This window comes from Ranitomeya imitator, chromosome 7 (genome assembly GCF_032444005.1).
Source record: "Ranitomeya imitator isolate aRanImi1 chromosome 7, aRanImi1.pri, whole genome shotgun sequence".
NCBI lineage: Eukaryota > Metazoa > Chordata > Amphibia > Anura > Dendrobatidae > Ranitomeya > Ranitomeya imitator.
The window spans coordinates 27,678,820-27,698,010 of NC_091288.1; the positions used below are offsets into that span (position 1 = coordinate 27,678,820).

The window sequence follows — 19,191 nt, forward strand, 5'->3', positions numbered from 1 at the left end:
ACAAAAAGGTAAAAAGACGAAATATGGATGCATAATCTTATGTGTTGCAAAGCCGAACTGCTTAAGATTATGGATCCATATTTCTTCTTTGTACCCTTTTGTTCTCTTCACAGGAGGTTTTTGATTCCAGCGTATTTTAAACCTCATTTTCCAGGTGCTGGAGCGTAGCCTCCTTGGACTTTTATTTTTCATTCATCCTGACCTGGAAGCCAGTCTGGGTTGTCCTCCTACACTCTGTACACCACACGCTGCCTTTACCAAGGGCCTGGGCGCATAACCAGTATTTGACTTCCTAAGGACTATTAGAAACCTCGCATCCATACATACTGTTTTACTCATACTAAGTGCGATATCCCTGGGGTCTGGCTACCAGGACCCTCAAGGTCTGGCATGCAGCGCCACTCACATTCTATGGGGCCGTCGCTTGCAGCCATGCGCTGCGCGGCTTACAGGTCTATTATCTGACAATAGTTACCGTTTATAATGGAAAATTCTTCATTTTCCCAATACAGATCAATCCAGTAGAGCATCAGTCAGGACCTCTGCTTGCTGGCAGTGAAAGGAAACATTCCTGACTTCTCATACAGACCCAACACATGAATAAACGCATCCAATCTGCACACTGCTCTGGGGTGACACTGTAGCAGCACAGCACTGCTGTATCTCCCTCCACTGTAGCAAATCCTCAGCTCTGACCAGTCCTCTGGGTCTCATCACACCCCATACAGTGGGCAACAACACATGACCTAGACACTGCTGGGACTTTTAGTACCACAGCACTGGCTTCTTGCCTATAACACGGCCTAGGCCACAGATTTGCCCACAGCTCCCTGCAATGCACAATGAAGGGGGGAAATGCGAGCAGGGAACCGAAACAACACAAGCCCGCCACCTCCCAGTCACACACACACAGCCTGCACTCACCATGATGCCTCCTCTCCGGCCCCTGCCGCCTCTCAGCAAGCGCGATTCGGATTGGTTCCAGCCAATGGACTAACGTACGATGACGTAATCACGTCAGCCTAGAGAGTGGAAAGGCGGCGAGGGCAAGTGACTTTCTTACCAATCGGAGCGCCTCTTGCTCAGCGTTTGGCTAAGAAGCGCTCGCTGATTGGATGATAGCCGTACGTCACAGAAGGTGTACGCAGCCTGGCTTCAGAGCGGGGTTTTGTATGAGCGTTTACTGCGCTGCTGCCTGGGAGCAAGTTATAAGGTATCGGTAACAAAGCGGTAAACAGTCCCTTCCGCTAGGACGCGGCCTCGTCACTAATGGCGGCCTGCACGGACCTCAGCGTCAGACGCAGAGAGAGGCGGCTGTACGAGCTCGGAATGCTGCCTGGAACTAGAAACTTTTCACAGCGGAAACACAACCATACTGAACGGCGTAACTGATATTTACACTGATAGCCGCCGGGAACAGCTCGCTCCAGTAGGTGCGATACATGACAATCTCCCGCTCACTTCGCGGCTGACAGGCGGAAGGATTCGAGGTCAGACTGGTCACCGTCCGCGCATGCGCAGTAGATGGGTTTGGGAAATAAGTTCTTACCCAGCGGAGGGATACGACGATAATACATCTTGGATTACGGTAAAATTGAAATAAATGTACATTATTCTGTGGGGTTTACTGATAGAACATGTTTCCTACAACACATATACATAATAAAAAAATAATTATTAATTTAGAGCCAGAAGGTGAAATGCGTAGTCAGTAAGAGTGCGAGCTCTTGTGCGCAGCGTCCTCCGCCCCTTTGTCTCAGCGTCCTCCGCCCCTTTGTCTCAGCGTCCTCCACCCATTTGTCTCAGGGTTTCCTTATTTCACTTCTTTTCACTCTACCAGTCGGTTGTTAGAGTATATTGGCGCCTCCAAGACGTTCCGTAACCATAGCAACCAATCAAATCTGTGGGGTTTTTTTAAGGATCCCGTCGACGTATGATGGGTCTGACAGGGTTCTGTTATCGGGGGACTTGTTCAGGCGTTACTCCTCTGACCGATATGATATCCGGTGCGGAGAGAGGCGCCGTTGGCATGGTAACCATCCGACGTCCGCCATGTATGATGCATAGGACCTATTAAGAGGAACCCCAAACTGGAATCAAATATGATTAAAATAAAATGCTGCCGAGGGAAGGAGGAGGCAGGAATCCAAGCGCGCGGTTTAGTGGTCAACACAATTCGAAGTTCCAGACTTCCAGGACAAACCGCAGCGATCCCGACGACACTTCCCGTTGACTAATAAACCGCGCGCTTGGATTCCTGCCTCCTCCTCATCCTCCTTCCCTCGGCAGCACAGTTCTAACCCATTTGATTCCAGTCTCTTCACGTTCCTAAGACCCCGTGGGTCTGCAGCAGCCTAAGTTTTGTCACTGGTTGTGAGTAGAGATGAGTGAACCTGAAGTGTAAAGTTTGGGGTTTGTGCCAGACACCCAAGAGTCCGGTGCTGAACTCTGAACACAGACTTATCTTTTTAGTCCGTTTTTCAATTCGGGGAGGAGAGAGTGGTTTTGCAGCTCCAAAGTTTGGTTCCCCATTGATTTCTATGGGGTTCGGGTCGCGTTCTGGTCCCGAACCACACTTTGGACTAAGGTTCGGTCTAATGCAACGAACCTGAACTTCCACGGGTCCACTCATCCGTAGTTGTGAGCACACATCCTGACCAGGGGAGCATGACTGTCCACATTTTCCCTACTTAATATCCGGATAACACCCTATTGCGCTTTTTTTGTTCCTCCAGTTTTTCTAGCCGGTGTACAATGGCGTCGCTTCACGTCCGAATCGCATAGTCTGTGCGCGGAATGAGATTTCCGCCTGGGCCCGGGACTCCTGACCTGAACTAAGAGGCTTACTGGCAGACAGGAGGCCATTGAGTTTTACTCAGGAGACCGCCGGTCCGGGCATGGCGGCCCGTACTCGGACTGTTTCATGGACGTCTGAATTCGACATAAGAGGTTTTTTTTTTCCACGTGTGCTACGTATACGTATCTCCTCCTAGATGCCTCCTCCTAGATGCCTCTGTCCTCTGTGGAATGTACAGATGGCCGGGTTTTCTTGCGATAGTCACAGATCTTCTGTATTTCTAGGATCCTGGATGGATGCCTCTTACGTCACCAGTGCCAGGAGGTTACGGAGCAGCCGTCGCTCTGTTGCGTCTGCGTCGGCCACGTCTCAAAGCCACGTCGAGCAGGGAAGCTCACAGGAAGAACTGGTGGTGAGAAACTTGGAAAGTGACTTATTTGAAGCTTCTGCCACCAAAACAAACAGCCTCGACGAGAACTTGTATGGTGAAAGTGAGCAGCCCGGACAAAACGGGACGGTGAAGACACAAGTGGTGACCTCTAAAAGGGGCAAGAGATGGCCGGCCAGACTTCTGTCCATGGTTTGCTGCCTTGTGATCGTCAGCATCCTCGCGCTCCTCTTTGTCGTTTTATACATTGTGGTGCAAGGTAATTTGCATAGATATGTGTCATCCAGAGCTGTGAAAGATTGATATCTCCCGCCTCTACGTTACAATATTGGCATTTATTACGGTAAATGCAAGCAATTTATGGCTTATTAACATTTTCAGCCTTTCTTGCAATATTAACACTTTTTTGTTGTTGTTTACAGCTGGTTGCCTTGGAGACCGACCACCGATGGTACACAGCAGAACATGCACAGCGCTTACAGGTCCTTTTCCATTGAGCTTGTAAGCGCTGCTTTTGAATTTGAGCAGGATTGCTGGAGCGTCCTGTTACAGCTCAATCCTGGCAAGGGTCAGTGCAGCGCTTACACAGCTAGGCAGCAGTGGTGGTCGGTCTCCTAGGCAAACAAAAAGAAAACAAAAGAAACGTTAATATCTCAAAAACGGCTGCAAATTTTAACACGCAGTACATTGCAAAAGGGATTGTTTTATAAGCACTATCTAACTATATCCGGCTATGAAGATATAAAACTGCATGTGGTTATAATCGCAAGAAAAATAAAAAAAAAAGTTGTAAACTTTGATAACCCTTTTTAAGTCTTTAGGGTCTCTAGGTCATGTTTTGACTCCCATCTTATCATGTCACAATATCATGGCTTTCATTATACATAGAAGCCTCGATACTGGTGTGTACAGAGACGTGCACGCAGCAGCAGGGTCAATCTATGCAACTTAATGCCCATGTGACTAGCCGAAAATCGGGAATGAGCATTCCTACAATGCCCGTTCCCCGACTCACCTGACAAGTAAGCAAAACTCTTGTTTGTCTGGAGATTGCATGCTCCATGCCAGTATTAAAATCGATGTTCTTGGCAGCATATCGTCTTGTTTAACCCTGCTGTGGAACCATGAAAAAAAATCACTGCTTTGGTACCATGGGGTCTAAATGACGCCAGGCTCAAAATCATCATATTTCATTAAAATGAACAAGCTGGCTGTTCAGAATAATAAAGTTTTATTCATCATTTCAGACACAAACTGAACTAAAGTATTCAAATTCAATAAAAAAAATGCACAATAGCCGCAACTGTATGGATTTTAGTAAAAGCATAATGACAGCGAAGGATCTGGCAATATATTTAGCCCTTGCATTCACTGCACATCATAGTGCCATGTTCTTCACAAATGAACTTCTTGCAGTCATTGCAAACAAATCTCGTCTTTTTTGCCCTTCGATCGAGGACAAACATAGCACCGTTTGCGCTGTCCTGTAACAATGCTGGTGTCACTTGGAACCAGCCATTGTTTATTTACAATTATATTACAAAACCTGTGAATAAACAGAAAATATAAAAAAAAAAAAAAAATATCAGACAATAAAGGTACTATGGGGTCAGGAGAGTCCCAAACACAGAAAATTAAAAATAACTTTGAAACAAAATTGAAAAACAAATTCAAAATATCATCAACATAAGCAGAAATATGTTACTTGAAAATACATAGAAGGTCAATGTCGGAGATTGACTAGTTTTAGAAATCTTTCAATTTATTCAGCGCTGGGGTCTATATGACCCCATGGTTCCACAGCAGGGTTAACAGTGAGAAGTTCTTCAAAAACCAGTGATTTCTTAGGTGCACAGAAAGATCGTGTTAACTATCATTTTGTGCACACAGGATTCTTCAGGCCATAAGACAGCCGCCAGTTGGCTTGTACATAGCCGATCGGTGGTCCTTAACTGCCATGGATGACAAGTGAATGAGCCTTAAGTTTTACAAGGTGTTATGCAGTTTTGAAGGCCTGGCCTTAAAAGGGTTATGCAGATTGGGGCTCAAGTCTGCAGTCACTTTACGTGACTGCAGACTTGCGAATCTTCACAGTGAGAAGTATGTGTGCTGTCAAGATTCTATGGCGTCTGCAGCGACCGATTTCCAAAATGCAGTCACATGCCAAATAGACGTTAGCGGCTTCGCTCAATACAAGTGAATTGAGTTCATTAAACAAGTTATTTGCAAATTACATACATGCGGCCACATGATCACCAGAGAATCCTGACCGTGTGCACAGTATTCACAAACATGAAGACACAAAAGAGAATGGTAAAACCAAAAACACTCAGTTTGAAAAAATGTTTGCAGTAATCCGCAAGTGCTAGTAAAAGATGTAAATAACAGGGTATTTGGTTGATACGTTTTTTGCAAAAAATGTATACTAAGCTGCTCTACCAATCTTCACGGTATACCCATATCAGAGCAGTCCTAACTAATGTATGCAATCCCTATCTGATGTATTTAAAAACCTGATCATCTGTATATTACCTGTGTGAACAGGGTTCAGAGAGGAAAAATCCATGTGTGCATACAGGGCAGAACAGCTTTTGTGCAGCTAGCCCAAGAGGAGTGGTGGAACTCCCCAGTCTTGTAGACACAAGAGAACAATCATGGAAACAGGAACACATGGGCTACTTGCACAGTGAACAAGTCTGTAAGAACATGTTCACACACCACCAAGAAACCTGAAGACACAAAAGAGAATGGTAAAACCAAAAACACTCAGTTTGAAAAAATGTTTGCAGTAATCCGCAAGTGCTAGTAAAAGATGTAAATAACAGGGTATTTGGTTGATACGTTTTTTGCAAAAAATGTATACTAAGCTGCTCTACCAATCTTCACGGTATACCCATATCAGAGCAGTCCTAACTAATGTATGCAATCCCTATCTGATGTATTTAAAAACCTGATCATCTGTATATTACCTGTGTGAACAGGGTTCAGAGAGGAAAAATCCATGTGTGCATACAGGGCATACAGGGTTGTGTATTCACAAACATGTAGTCACATAGATTGACTGCAGACTTGAGCCCCTAAACCTGGACAAGCCCTTTTGACATGACTTGCTCAGTGGCCAAATCAAAACCTCCTTGGTAATACCCAGCAGCGCTCGCCTATATCTTTAGCAGTAAAAATTGGGCCTCTACTTCTCCAGTTGGCACGGCTAGCAGCCATTTTCTCCTCTCAGTAGTAACCTATGCTTAAAACTTCACCAGTTGCGGTTGTACACGCCTAAGGAAGATAAAGTAGTTGCATGTGATTTTTGGATCTGATTACATGTCTTGTCTCCCTCTTCTTCCCTAGATATGCAGACTGGAAAAGTAAATGAGGATGGAGTAAAAGCTAGTCTTCTTGGTAAGAACAATGTATCTGTGGAGTTCCATCATAGAACAATAGCCCCAGTAACATAAAAACCTAATTTCCCCTCTCCCATGAGATTGGGACAATTTCTGCCTCGCCGCTCACTACTTGTATCTGTTGTTGGGGAACCTGATAAATTTATAGTGATAAGACCACATAGGACAGATTGGCTGCAGATTTTAGCTGTGGATTTGTGCTGATAAAATCCTCAGCAATGTACAGTTTCTGGCAAGTTTTACCCACATTCTGTGCAGGATTTCATAGGGTTTTTATTTCTGGGTATTTAGAAAGTCGTCCCTAATGTAAAGAATGTTCTAAAATGACTAAATAGCAATCACTGAGCCCTTGAGTGATCCCCCCTCACTGCTGTAGTTAGTACCACCTCTCCTCTGGTGCCCACCAGTTCAGCACTGATCACATCCTGACAATCATTCACCCGACCACTGCAGCCAATCACTTTGTAAGTACAGCATATGAGGCCAGTGATTGGTGAATGATGAACGTGAAGTCATGGCTTCCAACAGCGTCGGAAAACCGCCGTGGCGGTGATGAGATGTCTGCAGCAAATTCCTAACGTGTGCACGTGCCCTTAAGGAGGTTATCCAACTGAAAAATATATATATTTTTTTAATTAAAAATGATCAAGAGATGATCATATTCACCTTTCAGCACCCCCTCAGATCCAGCCCCGACTGCCCCGGAGCTCTCCCAATGTCTCGGGAAGCGGTGTCTGCCTTGTCCAGAAATTACAGCACCGCTGCAGGCTGTGATCGGCTGCAGTGGACAGGTGTCTAGAAGATCGTGTCCTTGGATGATTAGTCACCTGACTGCTGCAGCCGATCACAAGCTGCAGTGGTGCTGTGACTTCCGAATGTGGCAGACACCGTCTATGGCGCAGTCTGTGCTGGATCCACAGGGGAGCTTAAGAGTGAGTATGCCTCCATTGATTTTTTTTTTTTTTGTTTTAATCAGTTTATGCCAACAAAAAATATTTTCATTGTTAAATAACCCCTTTAATATAGTGTATTTTGATTTTCTTAAAATCCCTCACCATTTGATGAGGATTTTACCTACAGATTTTTCTGCAGAATTGATCTGGTGCAGATATTTCACTATAGATTGCAAAACCTTTGTTGACTTCAAGGGGTCTGGAGAAGCTGTGAAAGTTGCAATGGTGAATGTATGGGTCCGTCCCTTAATGTACCATATGTTCTGTAACCACAGCCACAATCTGTTGTATAGTCAGGGGTGGTAATAATGGTGGCTCCTCGCTGCCTTCTGCTGCTCATCCTATACGGTATGATTGATTCATCACTTATTTATTTAGGATTTTGGAGTCTTCTAGTCCTGTCTGTTCTTGCCGGCTTGTCTTGCTGTAGTTTTTCTTGGACCGTGACGTACTTTGACTCATTTGAGCCAGGAATGTTTCCACCTACTCCTCTATCACCGGCGCGATTCAGGTAAGTCTCAGTAAATAGCAAATTACTTAATAAATGATGTACATCATTTTCTTTTTCTCCAATAGGGTTTTCTGCAGTTTGACAACTTAGAGCCAATTGCGCCACACTTTTCACTTATAAAGGAGACACGACTTCTCTAAGAAATAGAAAAGTTCAAGCAGATAAAAACTGTGCAATCATTTTTTTAATATATTATTTATTTTTTATATTGCTTCAATGCATCTTTCCCCTGCTTATTGCTATCCTGAAATGTATTTTAGCAAGGTGCAGAGGACAGATCGGACTTATAACTGCACGGTCAGACTACACAGGGGTTTGTTTGTAGTCTGTAACTATAGAAACACATCCGTTTGCATAGATGCTGTAGCCACAAAACTGTAGGAGATATTTAACAAAGACTATTTGTAAAGTTTGCTCCATGAGTAAACCTTCATAGATGCAATAAAATGGGTGCAAAGATGGACATAGACTTTTTTTTTTAAAAATGTAAGTTAGATTTTTTTTTCTGACTTCTAAAAAAAAAAGTGCTGTGAGTAAGCAACAGCACGGATATCGCGCAGCTACAAGATCTGAGACACAGCCAGATTCCCCACTGCAAAGGCAGAGCTGGTTTATTAACGTTTCTGCCTTCCTATTCTCTGCATACACAGCACTGAATGAGCGATGTGTGTGTACAATACAAGAAGCGTTCCTGCTTCCTTCGCAAGTGATCACTAGGTGCCGGAACAGAGCAGGAGCTGCTGGGTCTTATCAGACCCAGATCAGCTTTGTTGTGCAGCCAGGTGGCTGAATTAGCCCTGACACTGGGGCTAATGTGTCAGCGCCAGTTACAGGGGAAATCGGATATTAAAAAAAAAATGTAGTTAAATGTAGAAATCACCAAAGGTCTTTTATGACTTTATGGGGGACACAGTATGTGAAAAAAAAAAATTAAAGCAAACAGTAAAAAGGAAAGCCGCTGATGGTTTGCATTGCTTTTTCTAGCCCAACAGTTTTAGGAAGAAAAAAAACATGATATATATATATATATACTAGATGGCAGCCCGATTCTAAAGAATCGGGAGTCTAGAATCCATATATACTTTATTTATTCAAATGTAAAAATAATACAATTAATAAATAATAGTAAGAAAGAACAAAAAATGGCTGCACTCACCAGCTCTTGACAATTCTTGTTATTTAAGGTACAGTTACACAGGATCCATGAACATGCTTATGAGGGGAGGGATGAAAGACATCAGACGACAACTTTGCGTGTTGTGGCAAATGCCACAACAACGGTTCTTTGCTTAAGAACAATGTCAGGTAGTAGGAAAATAGCCAGTTAATAATAGGCAATAGTTCTTTGCAGGAATGCAGATATTAATAAATACGCAGTTTATATTGCAGAGAAATTGCTGGGCAATAATGGACAATGTCCTTATGTGGCAAATAATAGAGCAATATACCCAATGTGGCAAAGAAGAGGTTAATAAACGGCAGTCTCTCAGTATAACAGTCAGTGAATAATAGGCAGTATATGGAGAAAACACCAAACAAAAGTTCAAAATTGGTGTGAAAATGTTACTGAACCACTTCACAACTAAATATATATAGTTTTGGTAAATGGTATTATCATTTTTTTGACGAAATACGGCAGGAGCTTGAAGAGCAACGTCACAATTTGTTTTAATTAAAAGTGAAAATGCCTTTAAGAAAGAAAATAACTTAGAGATGTTAACACTGTATGTATGAAAATGTTCCTAACCATGAATTTTGAGGAAAACAGCCCATTCTTATACTGGTTAAAAAAAAAGTTTAATTTTTTTTAAAGGAAGAAAAAAAAGGTTAAACAGCAGATTTTTGGGGGGTGAAATATTGTGTGAGTGTGAGGCCACCCTCAAAGGGTTGTCCCTCTTTGCACTGGACTTGATGTGTTTGTCCCTTCTGGGTGACCCCTGTCTTTATGTTTTATTAGTGTATAATGACTATATAGAAGAGAGACAATTAATATTCAGAGAGACTCAATACTTGAAAATGAATCCTAAACATCAGCTCAAAGCGTTGCATCTAAAAAGCGGTCAGTAGATGGTGTTCTTGGATAAGCAGATCCTCTGTGAGCCGTTAGTGATTTCTGGATGTTTTCTACCATGAAATTCATGATTCCCATGCTCCGTCATTCTATGTTTTGATAGATGTTCTTTATTTATTCATAGTAACATAGTTAGTAAGGCCGAAAAAAGACATTTGTCCATCCAGTTCAGCCTAAATTCCATCATAATAAATCCCCAGATCTACGTCCTTCTACAGAACCTAATTGTATGATACAATATTGTTCTGCTCCAGGAAGACATCCAGGCCTCTCTTGAACCCCTCGAATTCATATTCATATTTTGGAGAACAGAACCAGTTAGTTTGCATCATGGACAGAGGAGATCGATCGCATGTCTGAGGTTTGGAATAGTAATGAGAAAAAAGATTCGTCCTACCATGGTGTAACGTCTGGGACTATGCGGCATCCGTAACAGGGCAGTGCAAACTTCCTAATCTGGCACTCAAATCCTGGCATCCTGGGCAACTCTTGCGAGTACTAGGGCCCCGTGACATTGGTACGTTGCCAGAGGCTTAGTGACTACTAGCCCCCATAATTTAGCTTGAGGCTGAGATACTAAGCGTCACAGGGGAGCCTGGTAATCTCGAGATGCCCAGGATGCCAGCATTCAAGTGCCCGAAAAGGAAGTTGGAATTTTCCTGGTCCGGCTGCCGTGGATTACCGAAGTGGACGTTTAACCGGGGAAGCAATACAAGGTAAAAAGTAGGCCTCCAGCAATGTCATGGGGGTACAGTTTACATAAGAGCTGTCCATGATGCCGGCACTCAAGTGCTTACTGGACCCCCCACATCTGTCAGCATGGAATTCCCGAAGTGGACGCCAGTAAGGGTAGTGCCAATCTTTTTGCTCATCTTTAGTTTTGCCCCTCTACTATTGCTACAAGTGAACTTACGGTACTTGTATATATAAAAAGGCCTCAGCATTAAGGGTATGTGCACACGTCAGGATTTCTTGCAGAAAGTTTCGTGACAAAAACCAGACATTTCTGCCAGAAATCCGCATGCGTTTTTTTCATGCGTTTTTTGGTGCGTTTTTGGTACGTTTTTTTTCCAAATGCATAGAATAGCAGGAAAAACGCAGAAAATCCGCAAAATTAATGAACATGCTGCTTTTTTTTACCGCGATGCGTTTTTTTCCGCGAAAAAAAAAACGCATCATGTGCACAAAACATGCAGAATGCATTCTAAATGATAGGATGCATAATGTATGCGTTTTTAATGAGTTTTTATAGTGTTTTTATCGTAAAAAAAGAAAAAACTTGAAAAAACCTGAACGTGTGCACATACCCTTACAGTTTTCATATAGTGATCACTTACAGCTGCAGTAAAAATCCCTCAATTCAGCATCTCATAGTCCGACGCTTCATTCCAGGACAGGCTCCAAGTACAGTGTAGACTCTAAGACTAGAAGCCGAAATGAGCAGCTATTCTGCCTAGGGATCTCTGATCAAGAACGAAGTAAGGATAATGTAGGTTATATAAGATTGAAGAGCAAGGTATCTTATTCAAATGGAATCAGGCAAGCAGCGGCAGAAAGAAGCATCACCATCTGTTCTCCCCCATAGTGAAGGAAGGAGAAGATATACAAGAACTTTTCTTCTTGTTATCAGTCTCGGTTCCTGTAAACTCCTCCTACTTTCAGCCTCCAGGAGCTTTTTTTCACGTTATCACCCTTTCATCAAAAATAATTTGTTACTGTTGTCTGTTGCCTTACACAAACTCCAGGGACACTAAGAAACTTTTCTTCGTGTTATCACTCCTTTATCTACTTGCTCCAGTATTTATATGTCTTGTCATATTTAGGGAGTTATTTATATATTCTTTACTAAAGTAGTGATACTTTTAATAAATGTAACCACCCCCCTGCACCTGATCAGGACATTTGTTAACTTTGGGATGTTTACTTCATGGAGATTTATGGTTTATTTAGTTCCGATGAATATATGCATGTAGAAATGGACATAAGTATCACGTCAAAACTCTGTACATCATGAGCTTTTATTTATGGGAAGTTTTAACGAAAGATTGGGCATGTTACAATCCAGTTTGCCTGATTTTTTTTTTTTTTGTAATGTCAGCACGTCAGTGCTGATGGTGACCGTGTAGTGACAACTTGTATATTTTCTCAAGTAATAACTGAGGAACAGCTGAGTTCTAAGAGACTATACTCCAGAATTGTGACTTTATGTATTTGTTCATTTGTTTTCCGCGGTTTACCCATGTAGGTCATTTCACTGCAGGGCTTTGTTTTATAAGTTGGGATTTAGTTTTTAGGAGAACAAAAAAGTGAACAATAGCTTAATAAAGTGTTATTGCCATCTTATATAATGATGGTCTATGGCTATTTCATTCCGCCACATAATGACCTATGGCATTCCCACCAAGCCCAGGATTAAAAACATGCTGTTCTGTTTAAAGGGAATGTGTCATCAGATAAAGACTTTGTGTCTTTATGATTATGCTGCTTGCCACATGATTTAAGTTTCAGATTTTTCTCTTTTGGGAGTGACCCTCACTGTAATATAGGCTGGACGTGTGATCTGTACAGCGTGTTGGTGTCTTGCTTTCACGTATCATCATGTAAGGTCTGTCTTTTTGGTCCTAATGCGATCCGGCACAACATCAGATCGCACTCAGACCAATATTAATCTATAGGGTCGTGCACATGTCCAAGTCTGTCTGAGGACTAAATCACAGTGGAGAAGAGGGAGAGTTTTTTGTTTCCATCTTCACCTCATCTGAGAAATTCATATGAAACTCTGATCATTTCTTCTTCATGTACTTGATTACTTATCTGCAGCCTGATTTCTCTGCCCTCTCTATGATCGTACATGCTTTATTCCCTGTCCGGTTCAGATCTGTGTACAATCCCTCCCACTTTGCTGCTATCTCTAACACCGACAGAAGAAACGTGGAGAAGAGATTAGTCAGAACTGATGACTTTGTAATATTTGCCAGCTAGATAAAAGGACTTCCAGACTCTATGTACCCACAATGTAGTACAACATTACTAATGGAGGCCATTTCGAAAGTTGCTTTACTTTGCATTTTCTAAGCAAGTTAACAATAAAGTAAAACATAAAGTTTTCAAGGCTTTTTTTTTTTTTGCCAAATGGGTTTCAACAGTAAGGCTATGTTCACACCCAGATTTTCCAGGCGTTAAACTTGTAGTATTTTAATCTTGTAGAAACTACTTCTGAAAAGAGTTAGTTTTTCCTGGTGCAGTTTTGGAAGACTTTTTTGTGATGCATTTTTTTTTACAGCCCTTTTTTTGGTGATTTTTTTTTAAAAATTTTTTAATTAATGTATTTTTATTTATTCAACTCCTCATTTGGATAGAGATACAGTAAGTAGGGAGAGTTTTCCAAGATTTTTTTTAAAGTGGTTTTTGAACAGGATTTTGGAGCAAATCCATTAAGAAAAACTCAGTGTGAACAGAACCTCAGTTCTTTCTTTTGTATTTACTATTTCCCTCCTATTACCGGAGGGCGGTACATGAGCAGTCAATGCGTGAGTGGTCAGTCCGTGAGCGGACAGGTGGTGATCGGTCAGTGCGTGATCGGTAAGGGCGTGAGCGGTCAGTGCATGAGTGGTCAGTCCGTGAGCAGACAGGTGGTGAGCGGTCAGTGTGTGAATGGACAGGTGGTGAGCGGTCAGTGTTTGAGCAGTCAGGTGGTGAGCGGTCAGTGCTTGAGCTGTCAGGTGGTGAGCGATCAGTGCTTGATCGGTCAGTACTTGAGCAGTCAGGTGGTGAGCGGTCAGTGCTTGAACAGTCAGGTGGTGAGCGGCCAGTGTGTGTGAGTAGTCAGTGTGTGTGAGCGGTCAGTGTGGGTGAGCGGTCAGTGTGCGTGTGAGCGGTCAGTGTGTGTGAGCGGTCAGTGTGTGTGTGAGAAGTCAGGTGGTGAGCAGTCAGTGTGTGTGAGCAGTAAGTGTGTGTGAGCGGTCAGTGTGTGTGAGCAGTCAGGTGGTGAGCGGTCAGTGTGTGTGAGCAGTCAGGTGGTGAGCGGTCAGTGTGTGTGAGCAGTCAGGTGGTGAGCGATCAGTGTGTGAGCAGTCAGGTGGTGAGCGGTCAGTGTGTGTGAGCAGTCAGGTGGTGAGCGGTCAGTGTGTGTGAGCAGTCAGGTTGTGAGCGGTCAGTGTGTGAGCAGTCAGGTGGTGAGCGATCAGTGCTTGATCGGTCAGTACTTGAGCAGTCAGGTGGTGAGCGGTCAGTGCTTGAGCAGTCAGGTGGTGAGCGGTCAGTACTTGAATAGTCAGGTGGTGAGCGGCCAGTGTGTGTGAGCAGTCAGTGTGTGTGTGAGCAGTCAGGTGGTGAGCGGTCAGTATGTGTGAGCAGTCAGTGTGTGTGAGCAGTCAGTGTGTGAGCAGTCAGGTGGTGAGCAGTCAGGTGGTGAGCGGCCAGTGTGTGTGAGCGGCCAGTGTGTGTGAGCAGTCAGTGTGTGTGTGAGCAGTCAGGTGGTGAGCGGCCAGTGTGTGTGAGCAGTCAGGTGGTGAGCGGCCAGTGTGTGTGAGCAGTCAGTGTGTGTGAGCGGTCAGTGTGTGTGAGCAGTCAGGTGGTGAGCGGTCAGTGTGTGAGCGGTCAGGTGGTGAGCGGTCAGTGCTTGAGCTGTCAGGTGGTGAGCGGTCAGTGCTTGAGCAGTCAGGTGGTGAGCGGTCAGTGCTTGAGCAGTCAGGTGGTGAGCGGTCAGTACTTGAGCAGTCAGGTGGTGAGCGGTCAGTGCTTGAGCAGTCAGGTGGTGAGCGATCAGTGCTTGATCGGTCAGTACTTGAGCAGTCAGGTGGTGAGCGGTCAGTGCTTGAACAGTCAGGTGGTGAGCGGCCAGTGTGTGTGAGCAGTCAGTGTGTGTGTGAGCAGTCAGGTGGTGAGCGGTCAGTGTGTGAGCAGTCAGTGTGTGTGAGCAGTCAGGTGGTGAGCGGTCAGTGCTTGAGCTGTCAGGTGGTGAGCGGTCAGTGCTTGAGCAGTCAGGTGGTGAGCGATCAGTGCTTGATCGGTCAGTACTTGAACAGTCAGGTGGTGAGCGGCCAGTGTGTGTGAGCAGTCAGGTGGTGAGCGGTCAGTGTGTGTGAGCAGTCAGTGTGTGTGTGAGCAGTCAGGTGGTGAGCGGTCAGTGTGTGTGAGCGGTCAGGTGGTGAGCGGTCAGTGTGTGTGAGCAGTCAGGTGGTGAGCAGTCAGGTGGTGAGCGGTCAGTGCTTGAGCTGTCAGGTGGTGAGCGGTCAGTGCTTGAGCTGTCAGGTGTGAGCGGTCAGTGCTTGAGCTGTCAGGTGGTGAGCGGTCAGTGTGTGAGCAGTCAGTGTGTGTGAGCGGTCAGTGTGTGTGAGCAGTCAGGTGGTGAGCGGTCAGTGTGTGAGCAGTCAGGTGGTGAGCGGTCAGTGCTTGAGCTGTCAGTGTGGGTGAGCGGTCAGTGTGTGTGTGAGCAGTCAGGTGGTGAGCGGTCAGTGTGTGTGAGCAGTCAGGTGGTGAGCGGTCAGTGTGTGTGAGCAGTCAGGTGGTGAGCGGTCAGTGTGTGAGCAGTCAGGTGGTGAGCGGTCAGTGCTTGAGCAGTCAGGTGGTGAGCGTTCAGTACTTGAGCAGTCAGGTGGTGAGCGGTCAGTGCTTGAGCAGTCAGGTGGTGAGCGATCAGTGCTTGATCGGTCAGTACTTGAGCAGTCAGGTGGTGAGTGGTCAGTGCTTGAACAGTCAGGTGGTGAGCGGCCAGTGTGTGTGAGCAGTCAGTGTGTGTGTGAGCAGTCAGTGTGTGTGTGAGCGGTCAGTGTGTGTGAGCAGTCAGTGTGTGTGAGCGGTCAGTGCTTGAGCAGTCAGGTGGTGAGCGGTCAGTGCTTGAGCAGTCAGGTGGTGAGCGGTCAGTGCTTGAGCAGTCAGGTGGTGAGCGGTCAGTGCTTGAGCAGTCAGGTGGTGAGTGGTCAGTGTGTGAGCGGCCAGTGTGTGTGAGCGGCCAGTGTGTGTGAGCGGCCAGTGTGTGTGAGCAGTCAGTGTGTGTGTGAGCAGTCAGGTGGTGAGCGGCCAGTGTGTGTGAGCAGTCAGTGTGTGTGAGCAGTCAGTGTGTGTGTGAGCTGTCAGGTGGTGAGCGGTCAGTGTGTGAGCAGTCAGTGTGTGTGAGCGGTCAGTGTGTGTGAGCAGTCAGGTGGTGAGCGGTCAGTGCTTGAACAGTCAGGTGGTGAGCGGTCAGTGTGGGTGAGCGGTCAGTGTGTGTGTGAGCAGTCAGGTGGTGAGCGGTCAGTGTGTGTGAGCAGTCAGGTGGTGAGCGGTCAGTGTGTGTGAGCGGTCAGTGTGTGTGAGCAGTCAGGTGGTGAGTAGTCAGGTGGTGAGCGGTCAGTGTGTGTGAGCGGTCAGTGTGTGTGAGCAGTCAGGTGGTGAGTAGTCAGGTGGTGAGCGGTCAGTGTGTGTGAGCAGCCAGGTGGTGAGCGGACAGTGCTTTGCTTTCACCCGCTGTTTTATAATCCGACCGTGTGTCTTTCTGAACTTTTTCAGTCTCGGCTGCTCTTACTTTCCAGCTGAACTCGCCTAATATTGTTTTCTTTTTTTTTTCTTTTAGGAAAATGACGGGTCATTCCTTCCACATAGGCTACACCATGGCAATCCTGAACGGCGTTGTGGCAGCGCTCACCGTGCTGTGGTGCCTGCTCTGAATGCATTGTCTTCTCGCCAAAAGATGGAGCACGCTGTTTTCACAACGCAGAGTCCATTTTTTATATTTTCATCTGTACATCTAATTTTATGTTAATAGATTTTTTTTTATTTTTTGCAAAAATTACTTTTACTCATTTTAGTTTTTATTTTTATTTTTTTTTTTCACTTTCAAAAAATATGCCAAGTCTTCCTACCCATGAAAAAATATGTCCGTGTAAGTAAAGGGGCATTGTGAGATTAGGAAAACATGGCTGCTTTCTTCCAAATACAGTGCCGCTCTTACACTGTCTGGATTAGTTGCAATACCAGATGTGACCCACGGAGAAGAGGGGGCGCTGTTTTGTAAAGGAACAGTGGTGTTTTTTGTTTCTCGTCTAATCCCTTTTTATTTAACGTAAATAGAGAAGGCCAAGTTCTGTTAAACATTGGATATTAAAGGGAGTTGTCCAGGACAGAGACATTGATGAACTCTCCTTATCCATTGGCTTCAGTGGAAGCTGAGCTGCAGTATCTGAGAGTGGCCACTACACTGGAGGATCGTTTAGGATATCGATAACCTATGTGATAGGTCCTCAATCTCCTAGTCCTCGACATCTCCTTTAAAATATACAGACAAATTCAGGGGACAATTATTTATTTTTTTATAGATAAATACTTAAATGTGTTTTCTAAAAATCATTTTTGCTGTTGGAACTCATTGAAAATTCAGCACCTTTTGCCTCCTGTAGTTTCTGCGTTGCCCTTTTTTTCCTGACTGTAGTATGAGTTAACTGAGAATCTGTCAGTGAGCTCGTTCTGATAGGAGAGTTTGTAAAGGTTTTATGTTTTTTTAGGCTACGGCTTTCATCCGACTATTTTTTTTTTAAAACTCTGTAAATAAAACCGCAACTCTGTAAATAAAACGGCCACTTTAAAAATAGGTCGCGTGCGACCAGAAACAGAAAATTCAACACATTTGGAAACATTTACAACTTGCTGAGCTCCTATGTGTTTATTTATGAACACACGGACTGTCAGCTCTCACTTTTGTAACATGTGCTTATAAATCACCAAAGAAAATAAGAGATAAAATAGTTACAAGCTCCCCATCAGAACGAACTCACTAATGATTCTCAGTTAACTCATTCTGCAGCCAGCAAACTGTAAGGGGAAAAAAGCCATAAAAGACAAAACTGTGCTAAATTGATAATGAAACCCAATTGCAAAAAAAACCAACATTTTTTTTAGCCCAAAATGCATTAATTTGAATTTTAAAAAAATTGTCCTGAAGATGTCGATATCCTTTTAAGTATTATTGAACTGTTTTTTAATGCAGTGATTGCTGGTTATTAAGAAGATGTATCAGTATGATTCAATTCAGAATTTTAAAGGTTAAAGCCATGCCTCCTAATACAACAAGACACCTGTCGTTTCTGGGAGACACCCTAATTCCAGCATTTTTCTTTTTCTGTTTAAACAAATGTAGAACTGGGGGCGCTGTTGCATGGATCTCTATGGAAGGATTTGCATCTAGAATGGTGAAAAGCGGTACTGCAGAAGAAAAATTAGTATCACCGAATGGCAATAGAATTTAAAAGAAAAAAAAAAAGAAAGAATTAAACCCGTTTTCTGTCAAACAATATGTTGTAACATAGGAAATTGTGATATGTAAAGAGCCTTCCTACCCATTCAAGTTCAAAAACAGAAAATTAAGTGATGACTAGGGTTGAGCGACCTTTACTTTTATAGGATCGGGTCGGGTTTCACGAAACCCGACTTTTTCAAAAGTCGGGTCGAGTGAAATCGGCCGATCCTATAAAAAAGTCGGGGTCGGATGAAACTCGAAACCCAATGCAGTGCATTGGGTTTCCATGGTTCCCAGGGTCTGAAGGAGCGGAAACTCTCCTTCAGGCCCTGCGATCCATATTTTAGTGTATAATAAAGAATTAAAATAAAAAATATCGCAATACTTACCCTCTGACGCGCCCTGGTACCAACCGGGAACCTTCCTTCCTTAGAAACAGCCTTCCAGGACCTTGCGGTGACGTTCGCGGTGACGTCGCGGCTTGTGATTGGCCGCGCGGCCGCCCATGTGACCGCTTGCGTGACCAATCACAAGCCGCGACGTCACCGAAGGTCCTGGAAGGGCTGATTCTTAGGAAGGAAGGTTCCCGGTTAGTACCAGGGCGCGTCCGAGGGTGAGTATATTCCTATTAGGTATATACTCACCCTCGGACGCGCCCTGCGAACGTCACTGCAAGGTCCTGGAAGGCTGTTTCTAAGGAAGGAAGGTTCCCGGTTGGTACCAGGGCGCGTCAGAGGGTAAGTATTGTGATATTTTTTATTTTAATTCTTTATTTTACACTTAAATCTGAATTCCGATACCAATTCCCGATATAAACATATCGGGAATCGGTATCGGAATTCCGATTCTAGATTCAAA

The 19,191-nt window shown here is 44.3% G+C and overlaps 2 protein-coding genes across 3 annotated transcripts in view; one reads left to right on the top strand and one right to left on the bottom strand.

Annotated features, from left to right (window-relative positions):
* The window catches only part of PRPF40A (pre-mRNA processing factor 40 homolog A), a 41,033-nt gene extending 40,017 nt beyond the window's left edge, over positions 1-1,016 (bottom strand). The window contains exon 1 of the mRNA XM_069732950.1: positions 925-1,016. Within this exon, the coding sequence (XP_069589051.1) occupies positions 925-927 (3 nt within the window). The 5' untranslated portion in view covers positions 928-1,016. The remainder of the gene's footprint in view (positions 1-924) is intronic.
* Positions 1,017-1,127: 111 nt separating this feature from the next.
* ARL6IP6 (ARF like GTPase 6 interacting protein 6) lies at positions 1,128-18,732 on the top strand. 2 transcript variants are annotated; one of them, XM_069732952.1, is made up of 5 exons: positions 1,128-1,213; positions 3,082-3,444; positions 6,534-6,584; positions 7,918-8,050; positions 16,675-18,732. In XM_069732952.1, the coding sequence occupies exons 2-5, from the start codon at positions 3,090-3,092 to the stop codon at positions 16,766-16,768; spliced, it is 633 nt and encodes a 210-aa protein (XP_069589053.1). In that variant the 5' UTR covers positions 1,128-1,213; positions 3,082-3,089; the 3' UTR covers positions 16,769-18,732. The 2 variants fall into 2 exon arrangements, with proteins under 2 accessions (XP_069589053.1, XP_069589054.1); XM_069732953.1 differs by having other exon boundaries at positions 1,141-1,588.
* The last annotated feature ends 459 nt before the right edge of the window (positions 18,733-19,191 follow it).

Bases quoted from the DNA above. Each gene is read 5' to 3' on its own strand.
- ARL6IP6 (XM_069732952.1), top strand. From the start codon at position 3,090: ATGGATGCCTCTTACGTCACCAGTGCCAGGAGGTTACGGAGCAGCCGT. The intron at 3,445-6,533 runs GTAATTTGCATA...CTTCTTCCCTAG, and splicing joins TTTATACATTGTGGTGCAAG to ATATGCAGACTGGAAAAGTA. The intron at 6,585-7,917 runs GTAAGAACAATG...TTATTTATTTAG, and splicing joins AGTAAAAGCTAGTCTTCTTG to GATTTTGGAGTCTTCTAGTC.